At 37.1% G+C, this 18,729-nt stretch overlaps 2 protein-coding genes across 2 annotated transcripts; one reads left to right on the top strand and one right to left on the bottom strand.

Annotated features, from left to right (window-relative positions):
• Positions 1 to 8: 8 nt before the first annotated feature.
• Positions 9 to 17,164, top strand: LOC135697946 (glutathione S-transferase E14-like). The gene is made up of 5 exons (XM_065217802.1): positions 9 to 546; positions 16,283 to 16,434; positions 16,495 to 16,695; positions 16,758 to 16,877; positions 16,935 to 17,164. The coding sequence occupies exons 2-5, from the start codon at positions 16,285 to 16,287 to the stop codon at positions 17,124 to 17,126; spliced, it is 663 nt and encodes a 220-aa protein (XP_065073874.1). The 5' UTR covers positions 9 to 546; positions 16,283 to 16,284; the 3' UTR covers positions 17,127 to 17,164.
• LOC135697922 (glutathione S-transferase 1-like) lies at positions 13,560 to 14,384 on the bottom strand. Its single transcript, XM_065217783.1, has 3 exons — positions 14,290 to 14,384; positions 14,171 to 14,219; positions 13,560 to 14,099 (listed from the first exon to the last, which is right to left on the bottom strand). The coding sequence occupies exons 1-3, from the start codon at positions 14,382 to 14,384 to the stop codon at positions 13,560 to 13,562; spliced, it is 684 nt and encodes a 227-aa protein (XP_065073855.1).
• Positions 17,165 to 18,729: the final 1,565 nt, after the last annotated feature.

Here is an 18,729-nt window from a genome sequence, read left to right as displayed (position 1 = left end):
TGAAAAAAAAGACAAACATTACATTTTTATCATCGTTAAGTAAACGAATGCAATCTGTCAACAGTAGGTCTGTACTAAGCAAACATGAATCCATACTATGTTGAGTAACTAATGCAAACACAGCGACGAGCCGGTGGGTTCTAGCGGGCTAGTAGTGTTGGTACCATCACACCATGCTACTTCTATCCATGTTTGTTTTCCACACCCACATCTAGCAAATTGAATCTAGCATCTTGGCATTGTGATTGCTCTCTAGAGCAGACCGAATGAGCGAAGGGGGCGTAATGGGAATGAATGCGCGCAATGAATGGCGAATCAAAAACAAACGTCTCGTCCCGACTGTGGGAGATCAGTCTCTGTCGATCTGTGGTGGCGTTCGTTCAACTCGTGGTGCACGCGCATGGAAATCAGCTTGCGTAAACAGCAGAGTGAGAACAAACCATCGCAAGCGGTTTCGGTTGTGTGTATTGGCAAATTTGAATTTGAAGCCGGTCAGCATATTTTTGTTTTCGGGAATAACTTGGCTCGACGCTTTTTTTTAATTCGGTAAGTTGATTGATAACAACGTGATGGTATTTGTATAAGTGACTTTATGTATTCATCAGTATGGAAATAGTCAATAATCTATCGTTGTCAAAGTTAGCAAAGGCAAAATAATGTTTCAACTAAAAAAAACCAAAGTTTGTGATTTTATTTCATATACCTAAGACGTATTTTGACGAAATTGAAGAGTAAAAAAAATTCTATATTTTTGATCAATTGATAACACTTTGCACAACACGTATTTTTAGGACAGAAAATGTTTACCATATTGTCTACCTCTTTATCACCTGATTTAAAGTCTAGAAAATACTTTTACCCTACCACGTCACGTTTTCTAGGTACCGCTCTCTTTACTAGGCTATACCATCCTACAGGCGTGTATGACGTCAGCGAGCTTGCAACCCGGAGGTGCTTCATGTTCTGAAAGACACCGCCGAAGTATCACCGAGATGATAGCGTTGAGTTAGCGTTTTCAAATATTCTAGAAAAATACTCCTTGAGTCATTTTCTACAAATAATCCATGCGCATCAATAATTATTGCACATACTTAGGTTGGCAGTAAATGGCCAAATTCGTGAATAATATCCCAATTTATAAAGCAGGCACAGTACCTAAAAGACGTGGGAACGCATAGGAGAAGTGTGCCAGTTATGTCCTCTAATTGGACATACGGCCTAAAACCTTCAAATTGTCATTACATCAAGGTTTCTTCGCCAGGAAGTTAGGATTCCGGCAATCTTGTCCTCAAACATGATTTAGGCCGTACGGCCAATTAACACTCCGAACACGATGCTTCCGGGTAAAATGTGTAACGGCAAACTTGCAATGTTTAAAAAATCATAGCCCAGCCGTTTATTGACGAATTTCAAATCTATTGACTCTTAATATTTATTCGGTATTAATAGGTGTCAAATCTATCGATAAATTGCTGACCAATGATTTTTCATACATTGTCAATTTGCCGTTACACTTTTTACCGGAGGCATCGTGTTCGGCGTGTTAAGGGAACACTAGTACCACAGACAAACAGACATAACACTCGCAATTTGTTCATCGAACAAGCATTTAACGGTCAATTCAAAAGTATCATAGTTGGTAGTACCACCACCTGTGGCGCGCATAGTCAATTCCCTTGCGTTTGACGTTTACACACTACCGCCATCTGTTCAGCGTACTACCCACCACAGTGTACTCAACAGATGGTGGTAATGTTTTAGCGACGATGTTTAACATTGAGAAATATTCAATGTGTTATGTCTGTTTGTCTGTGCTAGTACCATAACCATTAGACTGATGCAAAATTTGAAATTTTCGCTCCACAGTGCTTAAACTGTTCCAAATTGGATCCTGCTTAGCCTCCCAAAATTTGAACTACTTAAGTAAGAAACTGACTTGGCACAAACCATTTCAAGTTTATATGGGAATTAATATGGGAAAACTTATGTTTTTGATCATATCTATATAAAAATTCACCCCATCACTATGCTTTTAAAAATGATAGCAGTTTAATTTGACATTTGGCTGAAAAATTTCCCGTAAGAATAGTTATAGAAATTTTCGAAAAAGCAATATTGAAAATGGGTAGAAGACAATGAACAAAAAGGTTGGTTTTCCCATAGTTATTTCCATATAAACTTCGAATAGTTTGTGCTGAGTCAGTTTCTTACCAAATGAGTTTAAATTTTGGGAGGCTTATCAGGACCTGATTTGAAACCGTTTAAGCACTGTGGAGCGAAAATTTCAAATTTTGCATCAGTCTAAATAATAACCATGCTTGGCATGCACAGTGGTACACACCGACTGCTAATTTGTTAATAACTTTTCACTCAGTTGTTGAAATTTGGGTTTCTTTTAAGTAATTGATAGATTAGGATCATAGTTTACTGTAGATATGCAAAGAGTAGGTAAATCATAACATTTGAATCAACACCAATGGATTTTTACGCTTTAAGACCGAGATGTGCAGCGAGCATTTCTCATTTCATTTTTACAACGCAAAAACAAAAAATACAGTTTATTGCTAAAATTAAAATCTACTTTTTTACGTATCTATAACAAGGTTAAACTTTATTTTTCTACTGCTTCAAAAAGAACTATGTTTCGTCAACTGTATGCAAAGTTATTAGCAAATGAGTAATTCGTGATCAAAACTGTGTATGCCAAGCATGGCAATAACGGGCAAACTTCACCAATAGTCTTAATTTTAAGTCCGGTTTTTGGAAAAATAATCATTATTCTTGACATCTTTAAGGCTCCGGTAATTTTATAGATTCTGGAATGAGAAAATAATGAAATTTCTAATTAGAAATTCTATGAAGTTTTCATGAAAAATGTTAAGGACTTCCATGAAAATAGTGAAAGGGATTTAGGAATATCTTCTTCCTCCTGGCTTTGACGCTCTTACACGAGCTTACGCATACTTTCGTCTTAGTATTATCACATAGAAGTATTATTTGAAGCATTCCCAAAGGTATCACGTTGTTTGTGTTTTAGAATTGTATCAAAATATTATATGAACAATATGAACCACTCTTTCGCTTAGTTGGCGAACCGAATTTTAAGCGATGAAAGCGCGTCTGTGACCAAAAAGACTACCAATGTATTTGTTTATCTTCATAAGGGGTCAGACAAATTTTCGCTTGTGGTTTGTCATTAATTAATATCATTTTGCACAATTTGCTGTCAGAGAAACCTAGGAGCTATCTAATTGAAACTCTATAGTTTCTCGATTTATAGCTATCGTGGGAGCTGTTCTCATGCGGTTACGTGATCGCAAGAGTGTTGCCCGGAAGGTTCACAGCAAACGTTGTGTTGGAACTTTGAATCGGCAACTGAATTGGAAGGTGTTGCAGACGATCAAGAAAACCCATGACTCTCGGATCGGGATTTCACAAAAAAAAATACAGTTCCGTTGGACCGTCCGGAGGACCTGTCTGCGAGCATGTTACCGTTCATTCCGTGCCTCCAAGCAACCGAACAAGATGATGAAGCAGAATCTAGTGGCCTGAACACGCGCCCGGAAGTTGTTCGACCGGGTTCTGACGAAGTACAGAGGATGCCTTCTCGTGGACGACGAAACATATGTAAAGATGGATATCAGGCAGGTTTTCTGACAAAAACTTGATCTGGCCACAGCACGGGGTGATGTTCCCAGCAAATTGAAGTTTGTTTTCGTCCGGAATTTGATTATTTGGCAAGAAATTTGCAGCTGCGGACACAAAACCAACAAATTTGTATGCACGTTTCTTTTCTCGTCTTCCATCTAGTACAACTTTTTTAATACTGCTCGTATTAAGACGAAACGACGAAACTTTCACCAAACCACTGAAACACGTGTACTTTCAAAACAAAACGCTGTTAAAACATACCAAATCGCACCATGTGCTGCTATAGAATAAATAAATTTTCCGGATGCTAAGTGGACCAGACTTTACATGGAATAATGTAGTCCAAATAGCGGGAAATTGAAGGTCAGTTGCTGGAATCCTTATCGGACATTTGCGAGGTATGTAAATATCTGCAGCACACTTCTTGTGTTCCGTTCCACGGCTGGCATTGGAAAGTTACTGAACTGTTTTCTGATCCATATCGTCCAGTTCCAGGTGGGCTTTCACTTGCTAGTGGTTGAAAATGACAGAAAATTCTTCGGTGTAATCAACGGCCTATTTGGGCATCTACTGGCCGTCAGCGGCAGGGTGAAAACCTGGACGCGTTTTCCGCTTGAAGCAACAAGGCTTTGCAGGTATGGTCGCTTGAAGTTGGAAAGGAAATACCTAGCACATTTCCTACCGGTTTTCACCGAAATATTCTATACCTATAAAGTTTGATAATTTTGACTTAGGAAGCATTACTGCTCCTAAAATGGAATTTTTACAGAAATCATTAATTGACATGATTACTTATTTATATGCTGAAAACTAACTCCGTATTTGATGCTATTCAAACTGGAGTAAAATTTGGGAACAATATCGTCATGACTTTGAAATTCAGCAATGGATTTTAAATCATTGAATATTTTGAATTGGAATGCTCGAGCTATTTAATTCTTTTAAAGTTCATAACCTGCATATTACCGTTATAACTGAAACGTTCCTTAAACCTGACCATAAGGTTAAAAGGGACGCAAATTATTTCATTTATCGAAATGATCGCCTTGATGAACCCTGTGGTGGCGTTGCCATCCGAGGGGGGCGTCACATCTAAATCTCAATTCTAGCAAACCAATCTACTAAAAATCTTCTTTCTTTTCTCGCATCTACTTGCATCGCGCATCATCTTTTTGCAGGAAATCTTCAGAATCGTCATAAATCTTTCTATCTACTCAAAGTGCGCGCAGCTAACCACACTAAAACAAAATCGTTCCCGCATCGTAGAAAGAGTCGTTCCCCTCGTTGCCATCATTGTTCATAACGAATCAAACATCAAATTATTTCTTCATTAGAAACCAAACTTTATTAAACTTAGAAACCAAAGATTATGAGAGTTTCTGTCGAAACAAAATTTGAGCAACTTACGTTTATAGCTGCCTATTTGTCATTCTAATGCGTAGGCCAGCAAAAGAATTTTCTCAAGGGTGAACTTCAAAAACTTACCCCGTCATAGGTCTAAATTCTTCATTATTGGTGATTTTAATGCAAAACACCGCTAATGGAATAATGCTCAAAGCAATTCCAATGCTAATATTCTGTTTGATGATTGTTCTGCAGGTTATTACACTATTCAATATCCAAACAGCCCAACATGCTTTTCTTCGCAAGCAATCCGTGAACTATCGATTTGGTCTTAACTGATTCATGTCAACTTTGTTACCCATACTGACTACTTTCCCGTAACTTTGAAATATCCCACGATATAATTTCTAACCATAACAGCTCTACTTTCAATTACCATAGAGCTGATTGGGAGCAATATCGAACATTTTTAGAATATAGCTTTGATCCAAACATTCCTCTGCAAACCAAAGATGATGTTAATTATGCTCTTGAATCTATGACTACTTCTATAGTTGAATCAAGAGCTGCCTAAGTATTAAAATGTGAGGTTAAATTCGATTCAATAATTAAAGACGACGATCTTCAGCTCTTGATCCGTCTGAAAAATGTCCGTGCGAGACAATATCAAAGAACACACGATCCTGCGATAAAATTTATTTGGTGGGATTTGTAAAAACAAATTAAAAATCGATTCTCTGCCCTGAGGAACATATTTTTTGAAAATAAAATTGAAAAAACCTCAAAAGCCTATTCCAGCTCATGAAGAAGGTGGTAAAGTTTTGATCACACATTCGAAAAAAAAGCTCAGAAACTTGCTAAGCAATTCGAGGGTTCACATAATTTTAAGTTTGGGTCTTACTAGTCCTATTGAGAATCAGGTTGGTCGGGATTATCTGATTATTTTCTCTCGGGAAAATATTTTTGACGATTCCTGGGGGACTGATTTGGACGAAGTAAGATCTATAACTAAAAAGTTTCATAATATTAAAGCTCCAGGTGATGATGTAATGTTCTATATCCTAATCAAAAAACTCCCAGAGAGTACCTTGTCTTTCTTGGTAAAACTATTTAACACATGTTTCCATTTGGCATATTTTCCTGATAAATGAAAAAATGCAAAAGTTATTCCAATGCTGAAGCCGGATAAAAATCCAGCTGAAGCTTCTAGCTACCATCCAATAAATTTGCTTTCATCAATAACTAAACTTTTTGAAAAGATCATTGTAAATAGAATGATGCTTCACATCAATACGAACTCAATTTTTGCAGATGAGCAGTTTGGATTTCGCCATGGGCATTCAACTACTCATCAACTCTCAAGAGTTACCAATTTAATTCGTTCATACAACTCTGAAAGCTGCTCAACTGGAGTTGCTCTTCTAGACACAGAAAAAAGCCTTCGGCAGTGTTTGGCATGAAGCTTGGATTGATTTGATTTGATCATTCCGTGCTTCACTGGCAATTTCCTTCCGTAGATCGTCCTTGGTTGTGATAATATGATTCCGCCTTTTCCGGGTTTTTCTTGTTTTCCGAGGGAGATAAATCCGCACTAATTTCCGTTCCTGGTTCGATGTTGACTCCTTCCTCGCTGGTTGGTGTTGTCGGTTTCATGTCCACCATCTGTCACTGAATTGCCATGGTGATCTGGGACGAGGCTCACGTCCAAAGTCGCTGGTCCACCGAGCGCTCCGTGTGCGAAAAGAGAATGAAAGAAATACGAAAGGGATTAGTTTCAAGACTTGACAGTTTCATCAGATTCCCCAATTAACCATACTCAAACAAAGTAAGAATATTGATCTTTTACTCAGAAGCAAAATGATAGGGAGCAAAAAGTGAGGTTAGGGACCGTGCACTGATCTATACAAGCTATATTTCGACTATATGATTACTTGGGTACTCATATCACCGACATGCCACAGGAGCATTTCGTTTGTCTACAATTCGAATTGTCAAACGAGGGATTTGAACTTTAAAACGGGCGATCAGATCTGTCAAACAAGGTGAGACGCAAACCAAGGCAATACAAATTATACGAAGGTTCGTGTTCTTGCTCATGGTGGCGCAATCGGATGAGTAGATGATGGTAGTGTTTACCGTATTTTAAATATGGCGTCTTCACACAGAAAAATTTACCGTCGAAACAAAAATATTTGAGGTGAATTTAAACGTAAACTCAGTTTGTTCTGGCCACAAACATCCATGTTTGAATCCATTGATAATAATGTTTAAAACAAAAATAATGATACGTTTATTTAAAAAAAAATCGTGTTTATAATAAACGTGAATATTTTTGTTTGATTTGAGAACTATATGTGATCAAAAATAAATATGTGTATTTTAAACATGCTTTTCATGTTTAAAATACACGAAAATATTTTGAAATTATTTTAGCGTTTGAATGCGGGATAAAACAAAATAAAATTAATAGCAAATAAATGGAAATCTGCAGACAGGGCATCTAAATTCCTGCGATTAAGGAAGGTCTGTGGGTGTTTGGATCCGAGCCGAGATCCGAGCGGCCGTCGGGGTGGGTGTCTGGGGGTTCAAGTTCAGTAAAACCCGTGATATTACCGTCGTTTTGTCGTTTCTGACGCTGGTCCTCATACCGGCCTCTTTCTACGTTTGGTGTTGGGGGATAATCTGTTTTTCTTTCGACGTCGGTTGGGGGTGAGGATCATATGGGGATTGACATCAGAAACGACGGAGTGACGTTGATATTGTGGGGTTCCACCGGTTTTCTCGAGCTTGGAACACTTCCGGGTGGGTGCGTGGATTTCCGCACCCTCTCCTTCGGTTTCGCCGCTTGCAGGCCGTTTTCAGTTGAGTTTGCCGAATGTAAATAAGAAGGAAAAAAAAGGACACGCTAAAAATTGTTTACCCAGATTATGTATTGTTGAAATAAACATGCTTTTGAATTTAATTCAAACATACATATTTTTGTTGAAAACATGATTTTAATTTACTTTGAACTATTCATATTTTTATTTAATAAACATATATATTGTTGATTTAAATTAACAAAGTTTGGTTCTGTGTTGGGCACGAATTTGAAAGTAGCTTGTATGAGCAGTCACGTCGGTTCGTCAGTGCTCATATGTTCGTCAAAATGGTTCATCGGTTGCGAAGTGAAGTATTTCTGAAAGTGATGCGTTATATTTCTCAATGTTTTGATTTTATCCTAATGTTATCTTATCCTTATATCACAGAGAAACAGACACAACACATTTTTCATTTCTCATTGTAATTCCTACCGCCATCTGTCGTATACACTGTGATGGACAATACACCCAACAGATGACTGTAGTGTGTAAACGTCAAACACAAGTGCGCCACAAGTGGCAGTACTACCAACTAAGAAACATTTATGTTGACCGTTAAAAGCTATTTCGATGAACGTTTTAAGAATGTTATGTCTGCCTCAAATCTTGATGTGTTGATTTAATGACACTGCACTTTTAGATATCTCAGTCTATACACATGGACGCCTGATACTACTTCTGCATCATCATCTAAATCTACACACTTAGAATAGATCACAGAATTCTGTGAAAAAAATTACCGAAATTGATCTGTAAACGAAAACTTTACAGATTTTTCTGTAAAATCAATGTTTTCTACTATTTTTTTTCACAAACTCGCCGAAAGATTGGTGAAATCAAACAAGTTTGCAAAAATTTGTGAAATAATTACGGATAGTTCGGTGACGTAGCTATTTTTTACCGAATACTGTGTTTTTCACCGAACTTCTGTAAATACAGTTGTCAGCCATTTGACAATTGTTTGCGTCCCATATTAAACAGTTTCAGTTTTTGTGGTATTTGTACAAAATTTATAATGTCATCCGTTGAAAGTGTTATAATATGGAAGAAATGTTGGAAACTACCCAACAAACAATTGAGAGCTCTTATAAAACACCTGAGTTGATCAAACGTTGAATAATAGCTTCCAGAGTTGAACAAGAATGTAGTTGTATTGCCATTTGATTAAAAGTTTTATAAGCTGTTGGAGCACTCTTAAATGATTGTTTACGTTCGGTTTAACTATATGCTTTATAAGACCTACGATAACTTTTATAGCACCTTAGTTAAACTGATTGACAAGAGCTATATAGAACGTGAAATAAACGCATCAAAACAAACCATTGGGAGCTCTTATACAACACCTGAGTTGATCAAACGTTGAATAATAGCTTCCAGAGTTGTACAAGAATGTAGTTGTATTGCCTTTTTGGTTAAACGCTTCAAAAGCTGCTTGGAGCACTCTTAAATGATTGTTTACGTTCGGTTAAACTGTTTGACAGGAGCCATATAGGATGTGGAATAAACGCATCAAAACAAACCATTGGGATCTCTTATACAACACCTGAGTTGATCAAACGTTGAATAATAGCTTCCAGAGTTGTACAAGAATGTAGTTGTATTGCCATTTGGTTAAAAGCTTCAAAAACTGCTTGGAGCACTCTTAAATGATTGTTTACGTTCGACCAACCACAATTTTGTTGCTAAAAATAGCACAAGTGATAGGCATGTTTATATAACCATAAGGCAATGATTATTCGACTGCAAGAGAAGTTACTCAAGATGAGCTTGATATACTTCTCTCATATGATCAAAATATGTATTCAAGAATAGAGCAGATGGAAACAGAAGCGACTGGCAATCCGGGATCATGAGTTCGAATCTTGCTTCGAGAAACCTTTGGTGGAGTAGAGGTAAATTATATATAGGTGGTATTAATAAATGCAAACATTAATTTAAGACATATATCATATAATCAACGATAAAATTTCTAGAAAAATTCTCTCAATTAATGGATAGAGAGATTAATTGAAAGAAAATCAATCAAAGATTAAACAGATGCTTGTTACTACTTCCTCCATGATCACAGAATGTGAATTATGGCATAATAACATATTTTTTCAATGTGCACAAATAAATTAAATTAATAAAAACTGTACAAGCAATTATTTTGGCGTACCACGACAATTGTTAAACTAATTTTAATCTGTGAATATTGTGAGTACTTACACAACGGTTATTAAGGAGTAATTAAAAAGTGCTATAAACGCTTTTCACCGCTTGCTGTATAGTGATTATTTAGGAGTCATAAAAGAGTATAACAAACGCCTCTCAGGTTCAATCTCTAATACATTTCGAAGCAGCTGTTAGGAAGTGTCTACAAACGTTGTATTAGAGCTTTCACCAAAACAATAAAGCTTGAGTTTAAATATGTATCTATAAACGTTGTATAAAAGTTGCTTCTATCCGGTTGTTAAGGAGTCATTGAAAAGTGCTATAAACGCTTTTCACCGCTTGCTGTACAATGATTATTTAGGAGTCATAAAAGAGTGCAACAAACGCCTCTCAGGTTTACTCTCTACTAAATTTCAAAGCAGCTGTCAAGAAGTGTCTACAAACGTTGTATAAGAGCTTTCACCAAAATAATAAAGCTTGAGTTTAATATGTATCTATAAACGTTGTATAAAAGTTGCTTCTACTCCTATACCGCGTATACATATAATGCTGTAGTTGAACAGGTTCTCCAAACCAGTGTAAACAAGAGTTTTACAGAAGTTGTAATAAACAAATTGTACAGTTATTATTCAGCATGCAGTTGAATAAAATCACAATGGAAGCGTTTCTTCAACAAGAAATTGATTTTGGATAAACGTTTTACTGAATACGTTAGACAACACCTTTGTGTTGCAGTTGTATAGGTTCTCCAAACCAGTGTAAACAAGGGTTTTATAAAAGTTGTGGTTAACACATTGTGCAATTATTATTCAACTTGCAGCTGAACAAAATCAAAACGAAAGCGTTTCTTCAACTGGAAATTGTTACTTGGGTATACAGGAGCATAACTAAAAATTCGTCAGTATGTTTAGTAAGTATGATAAATTTGTATTATTAACACTACGCTTTGTTTTAGTTGCCGATAATCTGGTTTACTGCCGCGTCAAAGTTCCCGGTTATGTGAATCGTTTTCATTGTAACATAAACGATCATTAGAAGAAAGACCACTTCCGCCCGAGAGACACGTTTTCCGAAATAAAGGTTTTACAAGCGATTCTTTATCACAAATTTTTCATTGCAATAAAAAAACGTTTCGATTGCTTTGTAGAAAAAAAAGTATGGTGGTTCTAAATGTACGACTGCGTTCCGGAAGTAAACGTGTGTTTATCATATACTTCTTACTTTTGGACACCAGTCAGAATATTATAAATTTCAGTATTTATTACATTTGAATAAAAAAATGAAAGAAATAACTTCTACACGGGAAAAAAAGAGTTCCCATATTCGTGAACCACAGTCGTGAACCATGGTTCACGGTGTATATTTGAGAAAATTTTGTTCTGGATAGCTGGCCGTGATTTTCAGTTCACGGTTTGTTCACGGTCCGTTCCCGTTTTCGGGAACGGATTTTTTTCCGAGTAAGCTTACAAAATTATTGTAAAAAAATACCGAATCGTTCGGTAAATTTATTTAACTTTTAACAAAAAAATCACAGTATATCTGTGAAAAAATACAGGAAAACAGTGAAAAATCACAGAACTTTTCGGTAATTTGACAGATAACTTTTTTGCAACTTCACAGACTGTTTACCGAACATTCTACTGTTGAGATTTCGGTAAAATTTCACCGAAATTTGTGAAATATTCTAAGTGTGTAAAATGGCTACCCTCAATCAATTTTGCCAAATCTTTTTTTCAGAATATGTGTATCCATTTTTACGACTTTCCTCCTTTCAGTATCGTTCGAGTGTTTTGGCAGCGATACTAGCCCTTTCGCTGCTGTGTGTTGCCTTCTGATTTTGTTATTAAAATACGTGAATTTTCCAAACAACAACAACTCATAAATACAAAAATCCACGGATTGTAACCAACTGGTAAGTTTTTTAGTGAGATCTAGCAAAATAAAGTGCCGAGGTGGTGCCAAAAAAAAAATAGGTGTGTATATTGATCGAGTAATACTATTTTAATACTACTGTAAATTCCATATATAGCATTTTTAGTATTTTTATTGAAAAGCAGGTTAATGTATTTATTGAAATCAATTAAATATTTAAATTGAAATTACTAAAACTAAATAAATCATATAATATTTAATTTTGAAAAAGATTTCGTGTTACGTAGCCAGATTTGAAAACATCCCCACCCCTCTCATTTAACGTAGCGAAAAATAACAAGATGGGAAACTTTCCTCCCCTAAGCGCGTTACATAATATGTGAACGAGCTACAAGATATTTGCTACCCCGATTATGTCACCCCGACTGGCGCTACAATTCATTATAATTATTCAATTCGATTATTCAAAAGCTTTTATATGACAAAAAACTTCTCAAGTTATAGAGAAGGAGTCAACTTTAAAAGAGATAAATTACTTTTGAAAATTGTTCAAATTGCGTCTTAGTTTGGCCTGCTTGCTTTACTCAGTATATTGCGTTTACAATGTTTTGTACTTTAGAACTTTTTTCCCCTCGACCTTTATTTTCTTCGATATTTTTTCCTGTCGATTTTTCGTTTAAATTTTAGCACATTTTCAAATGTTCGTCTAGACCTGGCATGATGGCGCCGGAGGTTGAGCGTGACAGCTTTCTCACCTCAGTGTGTCTGGGTTCTCCCAGCCAAGGTCGAGGGGATTATTCTAAGGCGAAACAATCTCTGATTGTCACGTCTTCCCACCGAAGGGAAGTAAAACCCTTGGTCCTGGTATCCTGGGTTCGATGGTTCCCAGGGGTACGGTCACTTCCCTGGCACTTGATTGCCGTCGGTGATTAATTACCAATTGGCCAAGCCCCATTGACAATCGACGTACGTCTTTCGCACACTTTCGTCACAAGAAGTTGCAGCACCCTGTTTATGAATTAAATAAGTAGTATAGAAGCTTCAACAACCTATTTGTGACCAGCGTGCTACCACAAACGAAGTGACAGACGGAGCGGCTCGAAAACTTTGGTGACTAACCTTCTATTGCAATTTTTCAGTGTACCACATGGCAACACCACTACTACTGGATTGTACCACATGGCAACACTACTATTGGATTGAACTAGCATTTTCACCAAATGTACTAGAATATTTTGGTTCTATCTCTTTCACTCTACTCAAAACTTTTTTTTTTTTTTTTTTTCTTCTTTATTATAGAGATTTTTAGCCTGAGGCTAGTTCATCTCTTCCTACTCAAAACTGAAATGCATAAAAAGATGACAAAATGATACGCACTCTTTGCACACTGTCAAAGAATCATTGTACACAAAATCAACTTTGTTCAAATCAAAACAAAAAACTAACCCATCTGGCGGATGATGGCACAAGCTTCCAAGAAAATTCTATTACAGTGAACCACATTATTTAAATGGATTTCTTCGCGAGTAAGTCGTCTGTCACTTCGTATGTGGTGCTACTGTGGAAGAACAAAAAGAGTTTACATTTGACCCGCTTCAAAAGCATTCGATTGCTGACATGCATCAAATTACAGCAAAACTGCTTTATTCATTCCAGTGCTTCCAATCATACACAAAATCACTTCGCTTTGTTACCATCGTAAATCGTCTTGATCACTTCGCCCAACTGATCAAGGGCCTTCTGGTTGATCTCCTCGTACCCATCGATCTGCTTCATCCTTTCGTACCAAGCGTACACCTTGGGATACTTGCTACGATCTGCCTGTAGATGAGACTCAAGCATCACATCCAAGAACGAGAACGAAGTCACACAACTGATATCGGCCAGCGTCACGTGGTCTCCCACCAGATACCGATCGACGAGCAGAGCTTCCAACAGTCCCAGAGCTTCTAGCACACAATCGATGCTATCCTGGGGAACTTCCGACTGTTGACTGGCCTTCCGAATGGCGTCCCCGACGAGACGCAGTCTAGCGAACATCACTCCCGATTCAAAGTGCAAGATGGCATTAATTCGGGCTTGCTGCTTGATGTCACCGGTAGGATAGAGAGCGCTGTTGGGGGCATATTTCGAAACCAAGTAGATGGCAATGGCGTGGCTGTCGTACAGAACGAATCCGTCGTCGTCGATCACCGGGATGGTGTGCTGCGGGTTCATCTGCGTTAATGAAAATCAATGCGTTTAGAGTCTGTGTTTGGTTGAACATTCAAGCATAGGATATTGCCAACCTTGACGAACGCCTCCGTTAGGTGTTCATTTCCCATAACATTGACGGAACTGTAGTGAAGTGAGAAAAATAAGAAGTGATTGATACTGAAACCTCAACCGGATCGAATATGAAACTTACTGAAATTCGATCTCAAGGCCGAGTGCTTTTGCGGTTAGCTGAACCGTTCGACCGGGCGGGCTGAGCTGGTTGCTGTAGAGTTTGATTTTGCCCATCGTAGTAATCGCGCGAAAACGTACTGTACGATAAATAGGTGTATGGAAGTTGCTATCTGGAAGCACAATGGGAAACTGAAACCTGTTACCGGAATGCATGCATCAGTTTTACAGAATACTACGGTACGATGATATGCTTTATCATTCGTGGCTAGCAGCAATGACAATTTGTAGATAAAGTACGTATATAATGCGTTGAACCGTGAATGTACACAAATGCTACGTCATGATTAGATTATATATATGAGGAGAGCTTTCTACAGTTTTGATCAACGGTGGTAATGATAACAACTCGGGCTGTTTACATTTTAAAGCGATAAAATAGAATATGTTTTAATGTTGATTTTACTATAATTCAGATTGAAATAAGTTATCCCTTCTTCTTAGCTATTATATTCAAACTGAACTTAATTAGTATTCCTTGCGCATATCCACAGTGGATAAGGCTTTTACATGCGAACCTACCGTGTAGTGCCATCATTTCGTGCTCCTAAGTTCCTAATTCCATGAATTAAAAAAAATCAAAACATATTTTTAATGAGGACATTTTGAATTAAAATTTAAATAGGTATTATCAACTAGTGTATGGAAAGAATATAAATTTAGAAAATATTTTTTTCTCTGTTCGGAACCTAACACTACTGCGACCAGTAAATTGATCTATTGTAGTATATCCCGTGTCCTTAGTTTAGTGCATGTCGAATTACTCCATCAGTATTGAAAAATGATGAACTATTCGATTTTTTTCAGTTGCCACTCTTGCAATTATCGCAAGGATCCGACTCTAATTGAAAGGTCCCGCTATTTATACCCTTCGGAGTGTTGAAACACCCTCCAAAGGCGCACCCCTTTGTCAGTCAAAATTGAATTCCTTAGCAACAAAATTAAGGTATGCCACCGATAATGACAATGAATCAGAACCCTAGTCTTAACCACTTCAAACTACGGAACAACGAATAGAGGATTAGAAATCACATAGATGAACTCATTTTTTTCCTTGTTTCAAGATCATTCTCGGTAGACAAAGCCGAGTCTTCTCACTATCAACAAGACATACAAACCGACTTGAAACTTAAACTTAACTCTTGATCGAGAATCCATAACTGCGGATTAAATGTGCAGCGATCCCATCTGTCAAAACCATAGAAATTTGTTATCTAGATAAAAATAATTTGCCCGGAATAGATTAAACTCATACATTTTGTATGTGTGTTCATGGCTAGGATACACATTTTTTGCCAAACACGGCGGCAGATGTCAGTTTTGTGCTTTGATCAGAAATTTGATGATACTTTGTATACACGGATAGAAATCTCCTTATACCTTTTGGCAAATTTCCATTGCTGATTATTCATAAAATGTATAAGTCAACTAATAAGCAGACGCCTTGCAAAAAGTTAATAAAGATCATGTGTCCAATGAAATGTATAAGCGGTCACACATACCTTTTATGCATTTTAATAGGACCTATGTGGTTTGCCTTATGGAATGTATAAGGCTGATGCTTTGGCAAAAATGTATAAGTGAAACACATGAATTAAATAATTGATTTTCGTTTCGTGTAGTCATTCATGTCGGTTTGTCGGTGACTTCACGGTATATGTTGAATATTTGGAGGCGAACCAGCCCAAGGCTGAAAGCCTCCTTAATAAAGCTAAATAATAATAATAATAATATATGTTGAATAAAAGAAAACTAATGTGTTTACCTAGTATCCAAAATAAAAATGATCAAGGATTAATAGATGCGTCTATTTGTCTGTGATAATGCTCTGTGCACTGGGAAGCCTAAAGTATTATGGGACAAGTATTTATATATTTATTTTCAAATATTTGCATTCAATCAAGAAACACGATAGTTCATAAAATTTCCCCCCTATTCAAAACATCTCATTTCAGTCATGTCTAAACCCGAACTATACTATGATCCCAACAGTCCACCGGTCCGAAGTGTCCTACTCGCCCTAGCAGCCTTGGGAATCAACGACCAAGTGGATCTCAAACTGGTTCGTCTATTCCAGCGAGAACATTTGAACGAAGCTTTTGTCAAAGTGAGCACATGGAAACTCTTTCCCAAGAAAACAAAAACGATTTAAAATTCAAAATTTTAGCTCAACCCCCTTCACAAGGTACCGGTATGGAAACACGGTGACCTCGTCCTGACGGACAGCCACGCCATCCTGATGTACCTTTGCGACGTCTACGGACAGGAGAGTGAATTTTCGCTAAACGATCCAAAGAAACGTGCCCTAGTCAACAATCGATTGTGCTTCAACAATTCCGTGCTGTTCCAACGAGAGTCATCGCTCATGGTAGATTAGAAGCACTTATGTCCGTGATTGTCCAGTTGAAATTGATTGTTCTGTAATTTCAGGTTAAAATATTCCATCGGCAGATAGCGGAAGTCACGGAGGATCATCTTAAGCCTCTAGAAGAAGTGGTCGGATATTTGGAAACGTATTTGGCAAGCTCGAAGTTTGTCGCATGTGATGAGGTATTCGTTGAATGAAACTGCCAAACCAAAGTGTTAGAATATCCAATCCCATTTCAGCTGACTGTGGCGGATTTTTCGATCGTTGCCATCCTGAGCACGATGGAAACGATTTGTCCAATACCGGCTAGTCGATGGCCAAAGGTGGCCGCATGGTATGAGACAATGAAACAGTTGCCCTACTATCACGAAGCTAATCAGACCGGCCTGGATAAGCTGAAGGCCAAATTGAACGTAGTGTTGAGTAAATAAATGATTTCAGTGGCTTTATTAAGTGAAAGAGGCTAACAGTAAAGCATTTAGGTCGATTAAATAGCAGCTGGGGTGATTTTTTGTTTGTTTAAGAAATCCCTAAAGTTTCTAAATAGATTGTGCGCTTATTAAATAATTAAAATTAAATGCCTAACATAATAATATAAATTTTTTATTTGAGGCACAGACAAACAAACATAACACTGGAATGTTTTTCATCGAGCATGCTTTTAACGGTCTATTGAAATGTTTCTTAGTTGGTAGTACCGCCGCTTGTGGCGCGTACAGTTAATGCGCACGAGTATTGGTGGTCCGAAAGAGAGGATAACAATAGGCGAATCCAATGGAAATTAAGCGATCGTTTCAGCCTCTGGTGGTGAATCAGAGAACCATCAAAAGAGTGATGAGGGCTGAAATTTTCACCGTGAAGCATAGGAATGAGGTAAATGTTTTTACCTTTTCTGATTAATTTATCCATCTCAGGTGCTTGTAATCAACATCCACATGAAATTATTTCTTTTCTGTATCGATTTTTGAGTGGACCGGCTAGTGCTTCCACATATTTTTGTTAAGAAAAGTGAAGATTTATAAAACTACCCCAGCGGTTAGGATCTTCCGGATTTTGGTGTTATTCGAGCTGTAATTTCATTCAAATATGTGAAAAATAATAAAATAAGACCCCTCCCGATGGAAATACACGCTAACTCGAAAGTACCCATTAAATGAGTTTCTTGTATTCATTTTTTTAAGTTATTCAAAACTGTCAAAAAATGGGTATTATTCAAAAACGAAAGCGGGTACTTTTTCCCCATTTTTGAAAATATATTCTACTGTTAAAATGGTTAAATATGTGTCTTCAATTAACTTCAAGACATCTCTAAAGAACTGGACGCGCAGGACAGAATGTTTAATCATTTTTATATTGCGTGCAAATCGGTAAAAATCACATTTAAAATATTTAGACGAGTACTGCGATTATGTGACGGAGGTCCAATGGATATATTAGTTTGTTCCGGCTAATGCTTATTGAGGTGGAAAAGTTTATTGGAAATAGTGCTACGGCCGGGTGATTAATTTTTTCTTTACTATCAGACACAGAAAGATGATGAGAGTTAAGCCGAAAAACCCCGAATAGCGAAGATCTGGACACGATCTGGTACCTATTGTTACGAGGTAAATATTAAAAGTGCAATTATGATGTAAATTGTATATGTTCTACAAATGTGTTCCGTTTTAGGTAAGTGAAAATCATCTGTGATTAAAATGTGATTTACATGCGGAAGGGTCAGTTCGATCAGTAGCATCCCTCGTGGACAGCTCCCAGCAGTGATCTGGACCGAATGTGAAACCGCTCTGAGGGAAAATACTAAGCTTGAATATCTGCAACCCTGCCTATGGGTAAATTCTACTTATTTATGTAATATGTATTGTGATTATGATTAAGTGTTTATGTGCAATAAAGAATATGAAGTATTTTTTTGATTTGAATTTTTTTTAACACGTTTGCTGACAGCAGCCTGGAGCAAAAAAACGAATCAATAAAATGGGTACATTTTACTCATGTGCAGAAAAAACATGATGGATGAAAAGTACCCATTTTTTG

This window comes from Ochlerotatus camptorhynchus, unplaced genomic scaffold (genome assembly GCF_037179485.1).
Source record: "Ochlerotatus camptorhynchus isolate MF236.1 unplaced genomic scaffold, CSIRO-AGI_Acam_v1.1 ptg000080l, whole genome shotgun sequence".
NCBI lineage: Eukaryota > Metazoa > Arthropoda > Insecta > Diptera > Culicidae > Ochlerotatus > Ochlerotatus camptorhynchus.
Note: the sequence above shows the minus strand (reverse complement) of the source record. Positions and strands in the feature narration are given on the sequence as shown.